This window comes from Staurois parvus, unplaced genomic scaffold, assembly GCF_062004578.1.
Source record: "Staurois parvus isolate SC_StPar_1 unplaced genomic scaffold, SC_StPar_1.0 ptg001272l, whole genome shotgun sequence".
Classification (NCBI taxonomy): Eukaryota; Metazoa; Chordata; class Amphibia; order Anura; family Ranidae; genus Staurois; species Staurois parvus.
The window spans coordinates 295,261-310,479 of NW_028319068.1; the positions used below are offsets into that span (position 1 = coordinate 295,261).

Genomic DNA, 15,219 nt, shown 5'->3' on the forward strand with positions numbered 1-15,219 from the left:
TCATCACACTGATTGGAGTCAAGGTTGGCTCACTCCTGGCTCCAATTAGCCCTGGGAGAAGTCATTAAGCTAGGGCCTCACATACGTTTTCCTCCCTGCACTGTGAATGATTACATGTTATGTGCAATTAAACCATGGCAACATCTAATGTTTGTGCAGTATTATGTTCAGCAGACTGTGTTCTTCTATTGTTGTGACTTAAATGACGTTCAGAGCACATTTTATGCCCAATTCATGCAAAACTCCACGTAATCCCAAGGGGTTCACATACTTTTTCTTGCAAGTGTGTGTGTGTGTGTGTGTGTGTGTGTGTGTGTGTATATATATATGTGTGTGTGTGTGTGTGTGTGTGTGTGTGTGTGTGTGTGTGTGTGTGTGTCTGTGTGTCTGTGTGTGTCTGTGTGATTTTGCACACCACTGCCGCCCTGTAGCAGTATATCTGTTATAGGGCAGCAGGAAAGCGGTTAATGCATGTTAAATGCATGCTAGCCTTGCTTGGTACCAGCTTGGTATTGCATGCTATTGCTGAGACCAGGGATGTGCAATTCATATTGCCGGGCAGGAATTTTTTTTGGCCTTTAGCCCTGCTATGGGCTCACCTGTCAGGTGAAGCAATCGGCGGCAGCCTCTCCACGTCCCCAGCATGACATTTCCTATGCTCTGTTTGTCCATTTGCGGGCCCAGCTTGCCATCGGCTTGAGGGGACAGAGAAGCCCACAGTGTCAGCATCTCCCCTGCTATATGTCCCGCTTGCATATCTGCGGGCCCGAGACTGGTTTGGTGGGTGCTGCGGGATGTGGTAGAGGGGAAGGAGGAGAGCAGACACATTCGATCCGCTCCCCTCCCCTTCTTCTCCTGATCCAGAGGTGATGTGACATCATTTCCGGGTCCTCGTTCGACAAATTCCCGGTCATTGAGGCTGGGAAAGAAAGTAATGCGGTGCAATGTGCACCGCATTACACTAAGTGTATTACAGGGGAGATATGCAGGGTCTTTTGTCTCAAAAAAGAGAACCTGTCACCAACAATCATCACACAGGGGACTTTTTGTCCCTTATGTGATTTAAAAAAGAAAACATTTTTTTTTTTTTTTTTTAAATGGAAGTTAAACCCAAGCATATAACACCCCCAAATTTTTCAAGGCTCCCCACCCCCACATATGTATGCATGCAAAAATGTAAAAGCACATGCTCGGGAGCCGATACTACACATGAAAACATTGATTGCGATACACGTGACATATCGCCGCGCACGCCAGAATAAGAGCAAAAATTCTAGCACCAGACCTCCTCTGTAACACTATACTGATGACCTATAAAAGACTTTAAAATTGTCGCCTATAGAAAATATAGAGTTACTAAAGTTTGTCACTATTTCACAAGCGCATGCAAATTTAAGGTTTGACATATTGGATATCTAATTACTCGCTGAAACCTCGTTTTTTATAGTTAACAAAAAATTGGATAATCTATTGCTTTTTTGCCCTAAAATTAACTTAAGTGTATTTTTTGTGATAATATTGTGTGGCATAAAAAATTTGAACTACCGCTATTTTATTCTCTAGGATCTCTGATTTCGGAAAATATATCATGTTTTGGGGGTTTGTGTAATCTTCAGGCCTAAAACTATTTTTTAAACGTGTGCAAATAACGCAAAGACAGCTATGGCAGTAAAATGGATAAAGGATAAGTCGGACACTCCCCTTTCCTGATGAGCAGCCAATCGGTGCTCATTACACTCTCCTTGCTAGTCCCCAGGTGTGGTGCTGGAGACAGGCAGGGAGGGGAGGAGGAGATAAATAGCGCAATGTTAAAAATATTAAACATTTAAGTCGCCATAAAGCCCCTTTTGTTTTTAAAAGCCCCAGACATTACTTAAAGCAGATTTAATTGGTTGCCGCCTGGCCAATAGCACAAAGGCAGCCGGCAAAACACCTCGTCCCTCTGGGTAGACGCCATATGACATATGGCAGGGCCTCTCTGCGACGCGATCTGTCACCGGCCGTGTACCTTGGACACGGCCGATGACAGATCTGTGTACCGGCCCCGTTTCCAGTACCATGTGACCTGCTGTGACCAATCACAACAGGTCACATGACAGTTGTATACAATGGATGGCTTCCTTTCATGCCATCCATTGTATACAAGTGTGTCTAGCTGTGAATGGTCACAGCGATCACATGCACAAGCTGGGCCAATCACAGCCCAGCTGTGTCATGTGATTAGCCATGGCCAAATCACAGCTAAGCACGAAAAACCCTGAATGAATCATTCACGTAAATGCTTGCTTATAGCAAAGTAATTCTTTGCTATAAGCAAATTGTGTAAAAAAAAAAAAAATACTGATCACTTCCGCAAAATAGTACAGTGGTACTATGGTAACACTATACTACTTTGGTCACAGTGAAATATAAAAAAAAAAAAAAATCTTAAAAAAAAAAGAGAAAAAAATGTAATAAAAAATTAAAATAAAAAATAAATAATAAAAAAAACACATCAAATTTTTTTTTCTTACTGTCACCAGGCAGTGTCCCTGATCACCGCCATGCCAGTTATATGATGACACTGTACTGCACTGGTGACAGTATGTAAAAAAAAAAAATAGTGAAAATAATTAAAAATTATTAATTTTACGAAAAATGATGACAAAAAAATTACAACTTCAAAAAACCCGCCATGCCTCTTATGAAATTACGTTGGACTGTCTACTTTGCAAAAAGTGGTCATTTGGGGGATATCTGTACTGTTCTGACATTCTTGGACCTCAAGAAATTAGATTGTCCGTCAGTACTTGAGGACTTATCAATTTTCAGATATATACCATAGTTTGTGAACTCTATAACTTTCCTACAAACTAAATAATACATCCTAATTTGGGTTATTTTCACCAAAGACATGTAGCAGAATACAAATTGGCCTAAATTTATGAAGAACAATTATTTATTTGCAAACTTTCATAACAAACAAAGAAAAACTTGTTTTTTTTTTCAAAAAATTCAGTCTTTTTTTGTTAATTTAGCAAAAAATAAAAACCCAAGTGGTGAATAAATACCACCAAAAGAAAGCTCTAGTTGTGTGAAGAAAATTATAAAATTTTAGTTTGGGTACAGTGTTGTATGACCGCAGAATTGTCATTAAAAGTGAGAGCCTGGGCAGGAATGGGGTAAAAGTGCCCTGTATGGAAGTGGTTAAATACGGTTAAATACGGTTTTGGTTAAATGTATGTTTTTTTATCAGGACAAGTAGATTGTCATGAGGGACAAGTAGATTGGGATACCGATTTAGTCCCTGGAGAAGTAGTTTTTTGAAACATTTCCACACCCCTGTGAGACTCATCTACTAGGACCTCCAGATCCTTTTCCATCCTCAATTCCTCCAGATTTTCTCCCCCAGCAAGTACCGTATTTTTCGCTCCATAAGACTCACTTTTTTCCCCACCAAAAAAGGGGGGGAAATGTCAGTGCGTCTTCTGGAGCGGCCGGACCGGTATTCCCACCGCCTTGTCAGAACACCAGGCCAGCCGCTCGTCTCTTCTCTGCAGCAGAACCTTACCTGATCTTCGGTCCAGCGCTATACAGACTTCCGGCATCTTTAGTGTGGGCACTCGGCTGTGACAGCCAGGTGCCCACTACGCATGCGTGAGAAGCGCTGCGCTTTGTGAATGGTACGGCATCTTCTGGGACACATGACAGGTCCCAGAAGACGTCAGACTAATCACTAAAGGGAGGACAACTCCGCGGAAGTGGGAGCGGTTCCTGTCAAATTCAGGTACCCACTCCGCCTCCCTCCCCAAAGGTCTGCAGTCTCTTGGTCATCCCATGGACTCTGTCCGCAGTCTCTTGGTCATCCCATGGACTCTGTCCGCAGTCTCTTGGTCATCCCATGGACTCTGTCCGCAGTCTCTTGGTCATCCCATGGACTCTGTCCGCAGTCTCTTGGTCATCCCATGGACTCTGTCCGCAGTCTCTTGGTCATCCCATGGACTCTGTCCGCAGTCTCTTGGTCATCCCATGGACTCTGTCCGCAGTCTCTTGGTCATCCCATGGACTCTGTCCGCAGTCTCTTGGTCATCCCATGGACTCTGTCCGCAGTCTCTTGGTCATCCCATGGACTCTGTCCGCAGTCTCTTGGTCATCCCATGGACTCTGTCCGCAGTCTCTTGGTCATCCCATGGACTCTGTCCGCAGTCTCTTGGTCATCCCATGGACTCTGTCCGCAGTCTCTTGGTCATCCCATGGACTCTGTCCGCAGTCTCTTGGTCATCCCATGGACTCTGTCCGCAGTCTCTTGGTCATCCCATGGACTCTGTCCGCAGTCTCTTGGTCATCCCATGGACTCTGTCCGCAGTCTCTTGGTCATCCCATGGACTCTGTCCGCAGTCTCTTGGTCATCCCATGGACTCTGTCCGCAGTCTCTTGGTCATCCCATGGACTCTGTCCGCAGTCTCTTGGTCATCCCATGGACTCTGTCCGCAGTCTCTTGGTCATCCCATGGACTCTGTCCGCAGTCTCTTGGTCATCCCATGGACTCTGTCCGCAGTCTCTTGGTCATCCCATGGACTCTGTCCGCAGTCTCTTGGTCATCCCATGGACTCTGTCCGCAGGCTCCGGTCATCCCATGGACTCTGTCCGCAGGCTCCGGTCATCCCATGGACTCTGTCCGCAGGCTCCGGTCATCCCATGGACTCTGTCCGCAGGCTCCGGTCATCCCATGGACTCTGTCCGCAGGCTCCGGTCATCTCATGGACTCTGTCCGCAGGCTCCGGTCATCTCATGGACTGTGTCCGCAGGCTCCGGTCATCTCCTGGACTGTGTCCGCAGGCTCCAGTCATCTCCTGGACTGTGTCCGCAGTCTCTGGTCATCTCCTGTACTGTGTCCGCAGTCTCTGGTCATTGCCTGTACTATGTTTGCAGTCCACTGGTTCAGAATATTTTTTTTCTTGTTTTCCTCCTCTACAACCTAGGTGCGTCTTATGGTCAGGTGCATCTTATGGAGCGAAAAATACAGTAATTTGCATTCATATTTTTAGCCCCCAAGTTCATTATTTTACATTTCTAAACATTAAACCTCAATTGCCATGTACTGCAATTGCCCACCCTTTTATTTTACTGAGGTCTTTTTGTAAAGTTGTTAGCAAGCATTGAGATCAGACCATTTATACCAACCTTTTTATCATTTATGAACAAATTAAACAGAACTAGTCCCAGGACAGAGCCTTGGGGTACTCCACTTACAACTCCAGGTCATTTAGAAGATCTGCTATTTATCACCACCCTCTGTGCACACTTCTATTTTCTTTCCAGGTACATACATAAATCAGAAACAGAATCAGTAAATGAACAGATAAGTCAACATACCTGCATTGTGGTATTGTCCACAATCATGCTCTCAAAAGTGATGTCTGGGTAGCCAGAAGCCACCTCCTTGCAGCATTGAAGAAAAAGGCCATCACCCAGCTTCCTGTGGAAACAAAAAAAAAATCTTGATAAGAGATCCTGAAAACCTACATATCATCCCGCTGTTGTATCTGTATCATACATGATATTGGCCTTGTGCACAGCTGTGATCTTCTTTCTTCCTTTTTCTCTGGCCAGTTTGAAGGCATATTCTGCAATACGTAGAGAGTTTGCTCGGGTGATGATCTTGAGACTTTCCACAACTCCAGATACACTCTACATAAAATACAACAAAATGAATTTATTGTACGTGTATTTTGGACCTAAACAAATAATGTGGTAAAATCTATATATTCTATTAGCCTAATCACCTTATGTCACTTCAGATATATGCTGCTGTGTGCACCAAAAAGGGAATTCTTAGAATTTCAGTACTTCGCACTCATGTTTCTAATTACTGAATAACCCGTTGTGTCATAGCTCTCTCAGCAACACCAGCTGAAATAGAAATTTTCTACCATTCCTTTTCACTTTTCTATGCCACTAATGATGCCCTCAAACAGGTTCTCTGGAATACAGAGAGCACCAGGTTAATATTCCAAGGTGATACAGGAGGTCAAATATATGGATCAATATAAGCAACCCCCTGAAGAAAAATCTTGTTTAACCATTAGCCGCCCGGCCAATGGCCGTTTGGCGGCTTCAGATGTGCCTCTTCATTCCGTGTGCACGCCATTTGGCGTGCTCCCGCACATGCGCCGTTTGCGGTCATGCAGAGCGGCGCAGCAGCGGGATCTGTCATGGGCCGTGCACCTCGGACACGGCCGATGACAGATTTGAGTACCGGCTCCCGTTGCTGGTACCATGTGACCTGCTGTGACCAATCACAGCAGGTCACATGACAGTTGTATACAATGGATGGCTTCATTCATGATACCATCCATTGTATACTAGTGCCTAGCTGTGAATGGTCACAGCTAATCACATGCACATGTCATGTGATTAGCTGTGACCAAATCACAGCTAAGCACAAAAAAAAAAAAAAAAAAAAAAAGCTTGAATGAATCGATTTCATTCAGGTAAATGCTTGCTTATAGCAAAGTAATTCTTTGCTATAAGCAAATTGTGTAAAAAAATAAAAAAAATAAAAAAATACTGATCACTTCCCCAAAGTAGTACAGTGTTACTATGGTAACATTGTACTACTTTGGTCATAGTAAAATATGAAAAAAAAATCTTAAAAAAAATAAAAAAAATGTAATAAAAAATTAAATATAATAAAAAAATATTAAAAAATATATATATATATTTTTTTTTCATACTGTCACCAGTCAGTGTCCCTGTTAACCGCCATGCCAGTTATATGATGACGCTGTACTGCACTGGTGACAGTATGTAAAAAAAAAAGTAGTGAAAATAATTTTTTTAATTTTTTCATTTTCCGAAAAATTATGGCATAAAAATACAACTTCAAAAAACTCGCCATGCCTCTTATGAAGTACGTCGGACTGTCTACTCTGCAAAAAGGGGTCACTTGTGGGATATCTGTACTGTTCTGACATTCTTGGACCTCAAGAAATTAGATTGGCTGTCAGTACTTCAGGATTGATCAATATTCAGATCTATACCATAGTTTGTGAACTCTATAACTTTCCTACAAACTAAAAAATACATCCTAATTTGGGTTATTTTTACCAAAGACATGTAGCAGAATACATCTCGGCCTAAATTTATGAACAACAATTATTTATTTGTAAACTTTTATAACAGAAACAAAGAAAAATGTGGTTTTTTTTCAAAATTTTTTTTTGTTAATTTAGCAAAAAATAAAAACCCCAGCGGTGATTAAATACCACCAAAAGAAAGCTCTAGTTGTGTGAAGAAAATGATAAAATTTTAGTTTGGGTACAGTGTTGTATGACCGCGCAATTGTCATTCAAAGTGTGAGCGCTGAAACCTGAAAAATGGCCTGGGCAGGAAGGTGTAAAATTGCACGGTATTGAAATGGTTAAATCACTTTAAGTCCACTCTATAGCAGAAATACTGCAGACTCCCTAAGCAAAATCAAGTATATATACGGGATTTTCATGGGCACACACGCCCACCAACCCACTGATGCCGTGACTCAGTGATTATTCAACAGATTCAGGCCAGTGATGTTTGGCCTGGATCTGATGATTTATCCCCGCCCTATCAGAGATCTTCCTGTACCTGTGTTTACATTTACACAGGTACTGGAAATGATGAAATCTGCTCTCCCTGCACATTCCGTCCCAGATAAAGAAAGCAGATCCATGTGAGTAAAAGCACTACACACCCACACACACCAAATTTGACCCCCTGATCGCTCTCCAGTTAATCCCTACACTGCCCTGTCACCAGTGTCATTAGTACAGTGTACAGCTAGCATTAGCGTCAGTTAACATCCCTCCCAGATAGCGTCAGATTGCCTGTCATTACATCAGTCATCACAGCCCCTTTTTGCCAGGAACATGCTCATACACAAAAACTTTCATTGCTTGTATAGTGTCTGAACGGATTAATATTTTTGATCAGATCAGCACTATACCAGCGTTCACAATAGTATAGTGTCCCCAAAACGTAGAGTTAGCGGGATCAGCCCCGGCACCTGCCAGCACCTAAGTTTAGCCCCTACGCTCTTAACCCCCTTCCCCCCCAGCAAGTGCAGTGTCAGTAGGTCACAGTCACTTGATACACTGCACACAAAACCACAGTGTTTACAGAATCAGGCCTGATCTCTGCTAGCACTTGCAGGTAAATTCTCATATGCAGCAGAGTGCCAATACTAGTGCCGCTCTACTTTTTGGTGAACTGGCGAGCATCAGCGGCCTAGTACATCCTGGTCTTTTACATACCAACACTACAGTATCACTTGGTGATGTGGAGAGTCCCATAAGTGCAATAAAAGCTGGTGCGGTGGCTAGCACAAGTAGTGTCCCGCAGCCACCAAGAATTCAAACATAGGCATGTAGAGCCCCTAGTGTCCTTCCGGATGTGCTTGCAAATCCTGACTGGCAGCCCACAAATTCTGCAGCACCCGTACTTCCCCCATTCACTGCCCAACCTGGAATTCAGGAGGAAACAGCAAATGTAAGTACTCCCCTTGATTTTTTGGAGCAGTTTTTCACGGAAGATCTGTATGCATCAATTGTGGATCAAAGCAATTCATATGCACCACAGTTTATCGCCGCCAACCCAAACCTTGCCTGACCATTTGCATGGAAACCTATTACGGTTTCCGAATTTAAAGTTTTTTTGGGTCTAACCCTCAACATGGGCATTACTAAAAAAAAATGAATTGCGTTTGTATTTGTCCACAGACCCAATTCATCATATGCCGGTGTTTCTCTGTTGCCATGGCCAGGCATAGATATGAGAATATAATCTAATTTATGCATTTCAACGACAATACACTCTGTCGTCCTCGGGTTGACCCTGAATTTAACCAGCTCCACAAAACTAGGCCCCTCGTAAATCACCTTAACAAAAAACTTGCAGATGTCTATACTCCCCAGCAAAACATCTGTGTTGATGAGTCCCTCATTAGTGTTTTTGGCCGCCTTGCATTCAAACAATTTCTCCTCAGCAAGCGTGCCAGATGTATAAGACCTGTGAGAGGGCAACAGGCTATATGTACATAGAAGTTTCGGATGTACGAGGGAAAAGATAGTCACGAGAGCCCCCCGGATGCCCAGACTACATGGGGAGCAGTGGCAAAATAGTTTGAGACTTGGAGCCATCCTTTTTCCACATGGGGTACCACTTATATGTGGATAATTTTTATTCAACCGTGCCACTATTTACACATTTGTACAATCTTGGAATTGGTGCGTGTGGCACCTAATCGCCAGGGCTTCACAAAACGGCTTGTAAATACCCATCTTAGAAAGGGGGGAAAAGCCTACTTGAGAAATGATGCTCGCAGTAAAGTAGAAGGACAAAAGGGATATTTTCGTCCTGTCTTCCATTCACGCAGACACAACCATCCAAATTTGCATGGCAGCTGGTGTTGTTGAGAAGCCCGTGTCCACGACTATAACCTTAACATGGGAGGGGTGGACTTCAACGACCAGATGATGAAGCCATACTTAAGTTTACTAAAAGCCAGACGCCGGTTCAAAAAAGTGGCAAATTAAAAAATAAAAAATATATATATATATATACCGTATTTTTCGCTCCATAAGACGCACTTTTTTCCCCCCACTTTTTTGTCTCTGGTCATCTCCTGTACTGTGTCCGCAGTCTCTGGTCATCTCCTGTACTGTGTCCGCAGTCTCTGGTCATCTCCTGTACTGTGTCCGCAGTCTCTGGTCATCTCCTGTACTGTGTCCGCAGTCTCTGGTCATCTCCTGTACTGTGTCCTCAGTCTCTGGTCATCTCCTGTACTGTGTCCGCAGTCTCTGGTCATCTCCTGTACTGTGTCCGCAGTCTCTGGTCATCTCCTGTACTGTGTCCGCAGTCTCTGGTCATCTCCTGTACTGTGTCCGCAGTCTCTGGCCATGTCCTGTACTGTGTCCGCAGTCTCTGGCCATGTCCTGTACTGTGTCCGCAGTCTCTGGCCATGTCCTGTACTATGTCCGCAGTCTCTGGCCATATCCTGTACTATGTCCGCAGTCTCTGGTCATCTCCTGTACTATGTCCGCAGTCTCTGGTCATCTCCTGTACTATGTCCGCAGTCTCTGGTCATCTCCTGTACTGTGTCCGCAGTCTCTGGTCATCCCCTGTACTGTGTCTGCAGTCCATTGGTTCAGAATTTTTTTTCCCCTGTTTTTCGCCTCTAAAACCTAGGTGCGTCTTATGGTCAGGTGCGTCTTATGGAGCGAAAAATACGGTATATATAATTTACTTGTGAACCACAAATTAACCACTTGCCCTCCTGAGGATTTACCCCCCTTTCTAACCAGGCCTCTTTTTGCTACTTGGCGCTGCACTAATTCAACTGATAATTGCGCAGTTATGCAATGCTGCACCTAAACGAAATTTACGTCCTTTTTTTCACACAAATAGAGCTTTCTTTTGGTGCTATTTGATCACCTGTGCGCTTTTTATTTTTCACGCTATAAACAAAAAAATACCAAAAATTTTGAAGAAAAACAATATTTTTTACTTTCAGCTATAAAAAATATATAGTAAACTCAAAGTTAGTAAATAAATTTAGGCCAAAATGTAATCTGCTACATGTTTTTGGTAAAAAAAATCCCAATAAGTGTATATTGATTGCTTTGTATGAAAGTTATAGCGTCTACAAACTATGGTATAGATACTGCAATTTATGCCATTTTTTTGCTATACAGCGCTGCGCTAGTTTAACGGACAATTGCTATGCAATACGGTACATAAATAAAATTTACATCCTTTTTTCCCACAAATTGAGCTTTCTTTCGGTGCTATTTGATCGCCTGTGCATTTTTTATTTTTTGCGCTATAAAAAAAAAAAAAAGGCTGACAATTTTGAAAAAAAACAAAACAATATTTTGGACTTTTTGCTATAAAACATGTCCAGTAAAAAAATGTAAAAATCAAATTTAGTCATAAATTTTGGCCAAAATGTATTCTGTATTAAAACTAACATGACACAACTAAAAATACCCAATAATGTAATAAAATAAAATTAAGTATGATATTTTAAAAATGGTAAATATTATATATTAAATACAAAAATATCATACTATCAATTTCCTAAAAATTGTTACAATATAAAATAAAATTTTTTTAAAAAATATATAAAAATAAATTAAAAATGCAGTGCAGGGAGGGAGAGATCCTGGCATCAGCACACAAGCAGAGATTTGTCCAGGAGAATACAGAGGATATCCGAGGCTCATCCCATCTTGAAGGATTTAGCCATAATATCTAGAAAATCATCTTTCACTTGAATACAAAAGTTATGTCCGTCTTTAACCAGGCTAACATGGAGGTGAGTGCATATGAACGTTGATATTGGAGCACAGATTGAAACCACGAGTGGAAAATTAAATTGGGACAATTATATCTATATTTCCACTTATATATTTTCTCACATTTATATATATTGTTCACGTTTATATTGAATTTAATCAATTAAGTTGAATAAGGCACAGTGCATTGAAATAGATTAAATTGATTTATTATTATTCATTTCACATTTCATTTTTATTTATTTTTTTATTCTATTTATTTTTTGAATATATTATAATATATGTGGCACAGTGAATTCAAGCATAATACACTCATATATCACTATTTTATTTTTGCTTTCGTGGTTTAAGTTATGGATTAAGAAAAGATAATTGAAAGTTTGGGGCGCGGTATTTTCTTATAATCATTTGGATACAAAAAAGTGTGTCTATTTCATTTTAATTGGCTCTATATAACGCTTTTGTGCTTTACAAAGCAAATGGACATAGTAGATCCTTCCTAAAATTCCAGGAAGAGCTCATCATGGCCCTTTTGTATCCAGAAGGTGCTTTGGCCCAAACCCCCAACCCAGATGCAGTTAGCCGGCTGCATGAGAGGCATTTTCCAGATGTCATTCCTGGTACCCCAACCCATAGGACACCCAAAAAAAAAATGTTGTGTCTGTAGCAGACACGGAATTAGCCGTGACACCCACTTTCTTTTGTCCCTCCTGTCGTGGCCAACCTGGTCTCTGCCTCAAGGACTGCTTCTGTCGCTACCATACACTAGTGGACTATTCGTATAAGGTACAGCACTGGTACAGTGAAGGAAATAAGTATTTGATCCCCTGCTGATTTTGAATGTTTGCCCACTCACAAAGAAATGATCAGTCTAAAATTCGAATGGTAGGTTTATTGTAACACAGAGACAGAATAGCAACAAAAATTTTTTAAAGAAATGCATGTCTAACAAATTATGCACTGATTTCATGTTGATGCAGGAAATAAGTATTTGATCCCCTTCACAAAACATGACTAAATACTTGGTGGCAAATCCCTTGTTGGCAATGACAGAGGTCAGACAGTTCCTGTAGTTTGCCACCAGGTTTGCACACATCTCAGGAGGGATTTTGACCTACTCCTCTTGGCAGATCCTCTACAAGTCATTAAGGTTTGGTGTCTGACGTTTGGCAACTCAAACTTTCAGCCCCCTCCACAGATTTGCAATCGGATTAAGGTCTGGAGACTGGCTAGGCTACTCCAGGACCTTAATGTGCTTCTTCTTGAGCCACTCCTTTTATTGCCTTGGCTGTGTGTTTTGGGTAATTTTCATGCTGGAACACCCATCCACGACCCATTTGCAATGCCCTGGCTGAGGGGAGAAGGTTCTCATCCAAGATTTGACGGTACATTGCCCTGTCCATCATCCCTTTGATACGGTGCAGTTGTCCTGTCCCCTTAGCAGAAAAACACCCTCAAAGCAGAATGTTTCAACCACCATGTTTGACAGTTGGGATGGTATTCTTTGAGTCATAGGCAGCATTCCTCCTCCTCCAAACACGGCAAGTTGAGTTGATGCCAAAGAGCTCGATTTTGGTCTCATCTGACCACAACACTTTCAACCAGTCCTCTGCATCATTCAGATGTTCAGTGGCAAACTTCAGACGGGCCTGGACATGTGCTTTCTTGAGCAGAGGGACCTTGCTGGCACTGCAGAATTTCAATCCTTGTCGGCGTAGTGTGTTACCAATTGTTTTCTTGGTGACTGTGGTCCCAGTTGCCTGGAGATCATTGACAAGATCCTCACGTGTAGTTCTGGGATGATTCCTCACTGTTCTCATGATCAGTGACACCCCACGAGGTGAGATCTTGCACGGTGCACCAGGCCTAGGAAGACTGACAGTTGTTTTGTGTTTCTTCCATTTGCGAATGATTGCACCGTTTTCAGCTTCTCAGTTTGGTAGCCCAGTCCAGCCTTGTGTAGGTCTACAATCTTGTCCCTGACATCCTTGGACAGCTCTTTGGTCTTTGCCATGGTGGAGAGTTTGGAATCTGATTGTTTGATTATTCCTGTGGACAGGTGTCTTTTATACAGGTAACAAAATGAGATTAACAGCACTCCCTTTAAGAGACTGCTTCTAATCTCAGCTTGTTACCTGTATGAAACACACCTGGTAGCCAGAAATCCTGCTGAATGATAGGGGGTCAAATACTTATTTCCCTCATGAACATGCAAATCAGTGCATAATTTGTTAGACATGCATTTCTTTAGAATTTGTTGTTGCTATTCTGTCTCAGTGTTACAATACATCTACCATTTGATTTTTAGACTCATCATTTCTTTGTGAGTGGGCAAACATTCGAAATCAGCAGGGGATCAAATACTTACTTCCTTCACTGTATAAGTTCTTTATTGAAAGAGTTTTCTTTATTCCTAGATAACCTAATTCCCTTTCCCTCCATGTAAATGGAAAGTCTTTTTGTACCGTCTGCTTCTCTATCTTTGAGATGTTGATATTCAATATCTCTAACTTTGAGGGGTTTATTTTCAGATTTGATAACTCTCCATAATATTTTATTACTCTCATTAAGTTATGCAACATTAATCTGGAATTTACAATATAGAATATATCATCTGTGTAAGCTTATGTTCCACTTCACCTTAATTCCTGTTATATCTATATTGTTTCTCACCATCGCTAGTAAAGGTTCCAGGTATATTACAAATAACAAAGGAGAGAGTGGGCATCCCTGTCTAGTACCGTTATACATTTTAAAGAACCGAGAAAGGGACCCCATTAACCTTTACCACTGCTGCCGGGCCATCATAAAACCCCTATATCCACTTTAACATTTTGAGCCCTAATCCTAAAGCCTCCAACGTGTCCATCATCAATCCCTAGTCAATCCTGTCAAAAGCTTTATTGGCATCAATCGACAGTATTATTTTTGGCAGCTTCTCTCTTTGCTTTTTGTAGAGGGAGCAATGATCTCAGACCATTGTCCCTTCCTTCTCTGCCAGGAATGAATCCCACTTGATCTAGGTGTATCCACTTTGGCATCAACTCTTTCATCCTAGTTGCTAGTACTTTAGTGTATAGTTTCGTATCTATATTTAATAATGAAATAGGTCTACAACTAGCGCACTGTGAGCCATCCTTCCCTTCTTTAAGTATAATTGTTATATATGCTTGCAATAATTCTGATTCCCAACCCCTCTCCTAACGCATTTATGCATGTGCACATTTTAGGGACCAATAGTTCTTTAGATTTCTTGTAATAACCTACAGAATATCCGTTGAGGCCTGGGCTCTTTCCTGCTGCCAAAATAATTTCCTCCTGAGAGATAGCTGTCTCTAGGGCCTCTAACTTTTCCTCTGATATTCTTGGCATACCAGCCTCATAAGTATTTCTGCTTTTTTTCCTTCTTTTCATCCTCTGTTTCTTTCTGTTTTCTAGAACTCACATCATACAACCTACTATAATATTTTTGAAATGCACTAGCGATATCAGTGGTGGAGTACACCATTTCTCCTTTTTCATCTTTAATTTTTTCTATAAAATTCTTTGATTTCTTTTCCTTTAATCTTTTCATTAAATATTTTTTTTTGGTCTATTCCCCCACTGATATCTTTCTTTTGAGACCCTATTAAGATCCACCTCATTTCCTAGTCCATTACGTCTTTTAATTCTTCTCTTTTTGAAAGTTATCTTCTCATGTATTTCTATATCCATCTTTTTATGTGACTTTTCTAATCTATATAGCTCCTCCATCACAAGCCTTATTTTTTTTTCTCCCGGTTTTTCTTTTTTTCCTCCCCTATTGTGATCAAGATTTCCCTAATATATGCTTTATGTGCCTCCCATATTGTAGCCACAGATACCTCATCCGTCTCATTAGATGCAAAAAATTGCCCTATTTCCTGCC

At 41.5% G+C, this 15,219-nt stretch overlaps 1 protein-coding gene across 5 annotated transcripts in view; it reads right to left on the reverse strand.

Moving 5' to 3' along the window:
• The window catches only part of IDH3G (isocitrate dehydrogenase (NAD(+)) 3 non-catalytic subunit gamma), a 251,666-nt gene that overhangs the window by 63,935 nt on the left and 172,512 nt on the right, over positions 1-15,219 (reverse strand). For all 5 annotated transcript variants that reach the window (XM_089660777.1, XM_089660776.1, XM_089660774.1 and 2 more), the window contains 2 exons: positions 5,537-5,670; positions 5,356-5,458 (listed from right to left, as the gene is read on the reverse strand). In XM_089660777.1, the coding sequence (XP_089516903.1) occupies positions 5,356-5,458; positions 5,537-5,670 (237 nt within the window). The remainder of the gene's footprint in view (positions 1-5,355; positions 5,459-5,536; positions 5,671-15,219) is intronic.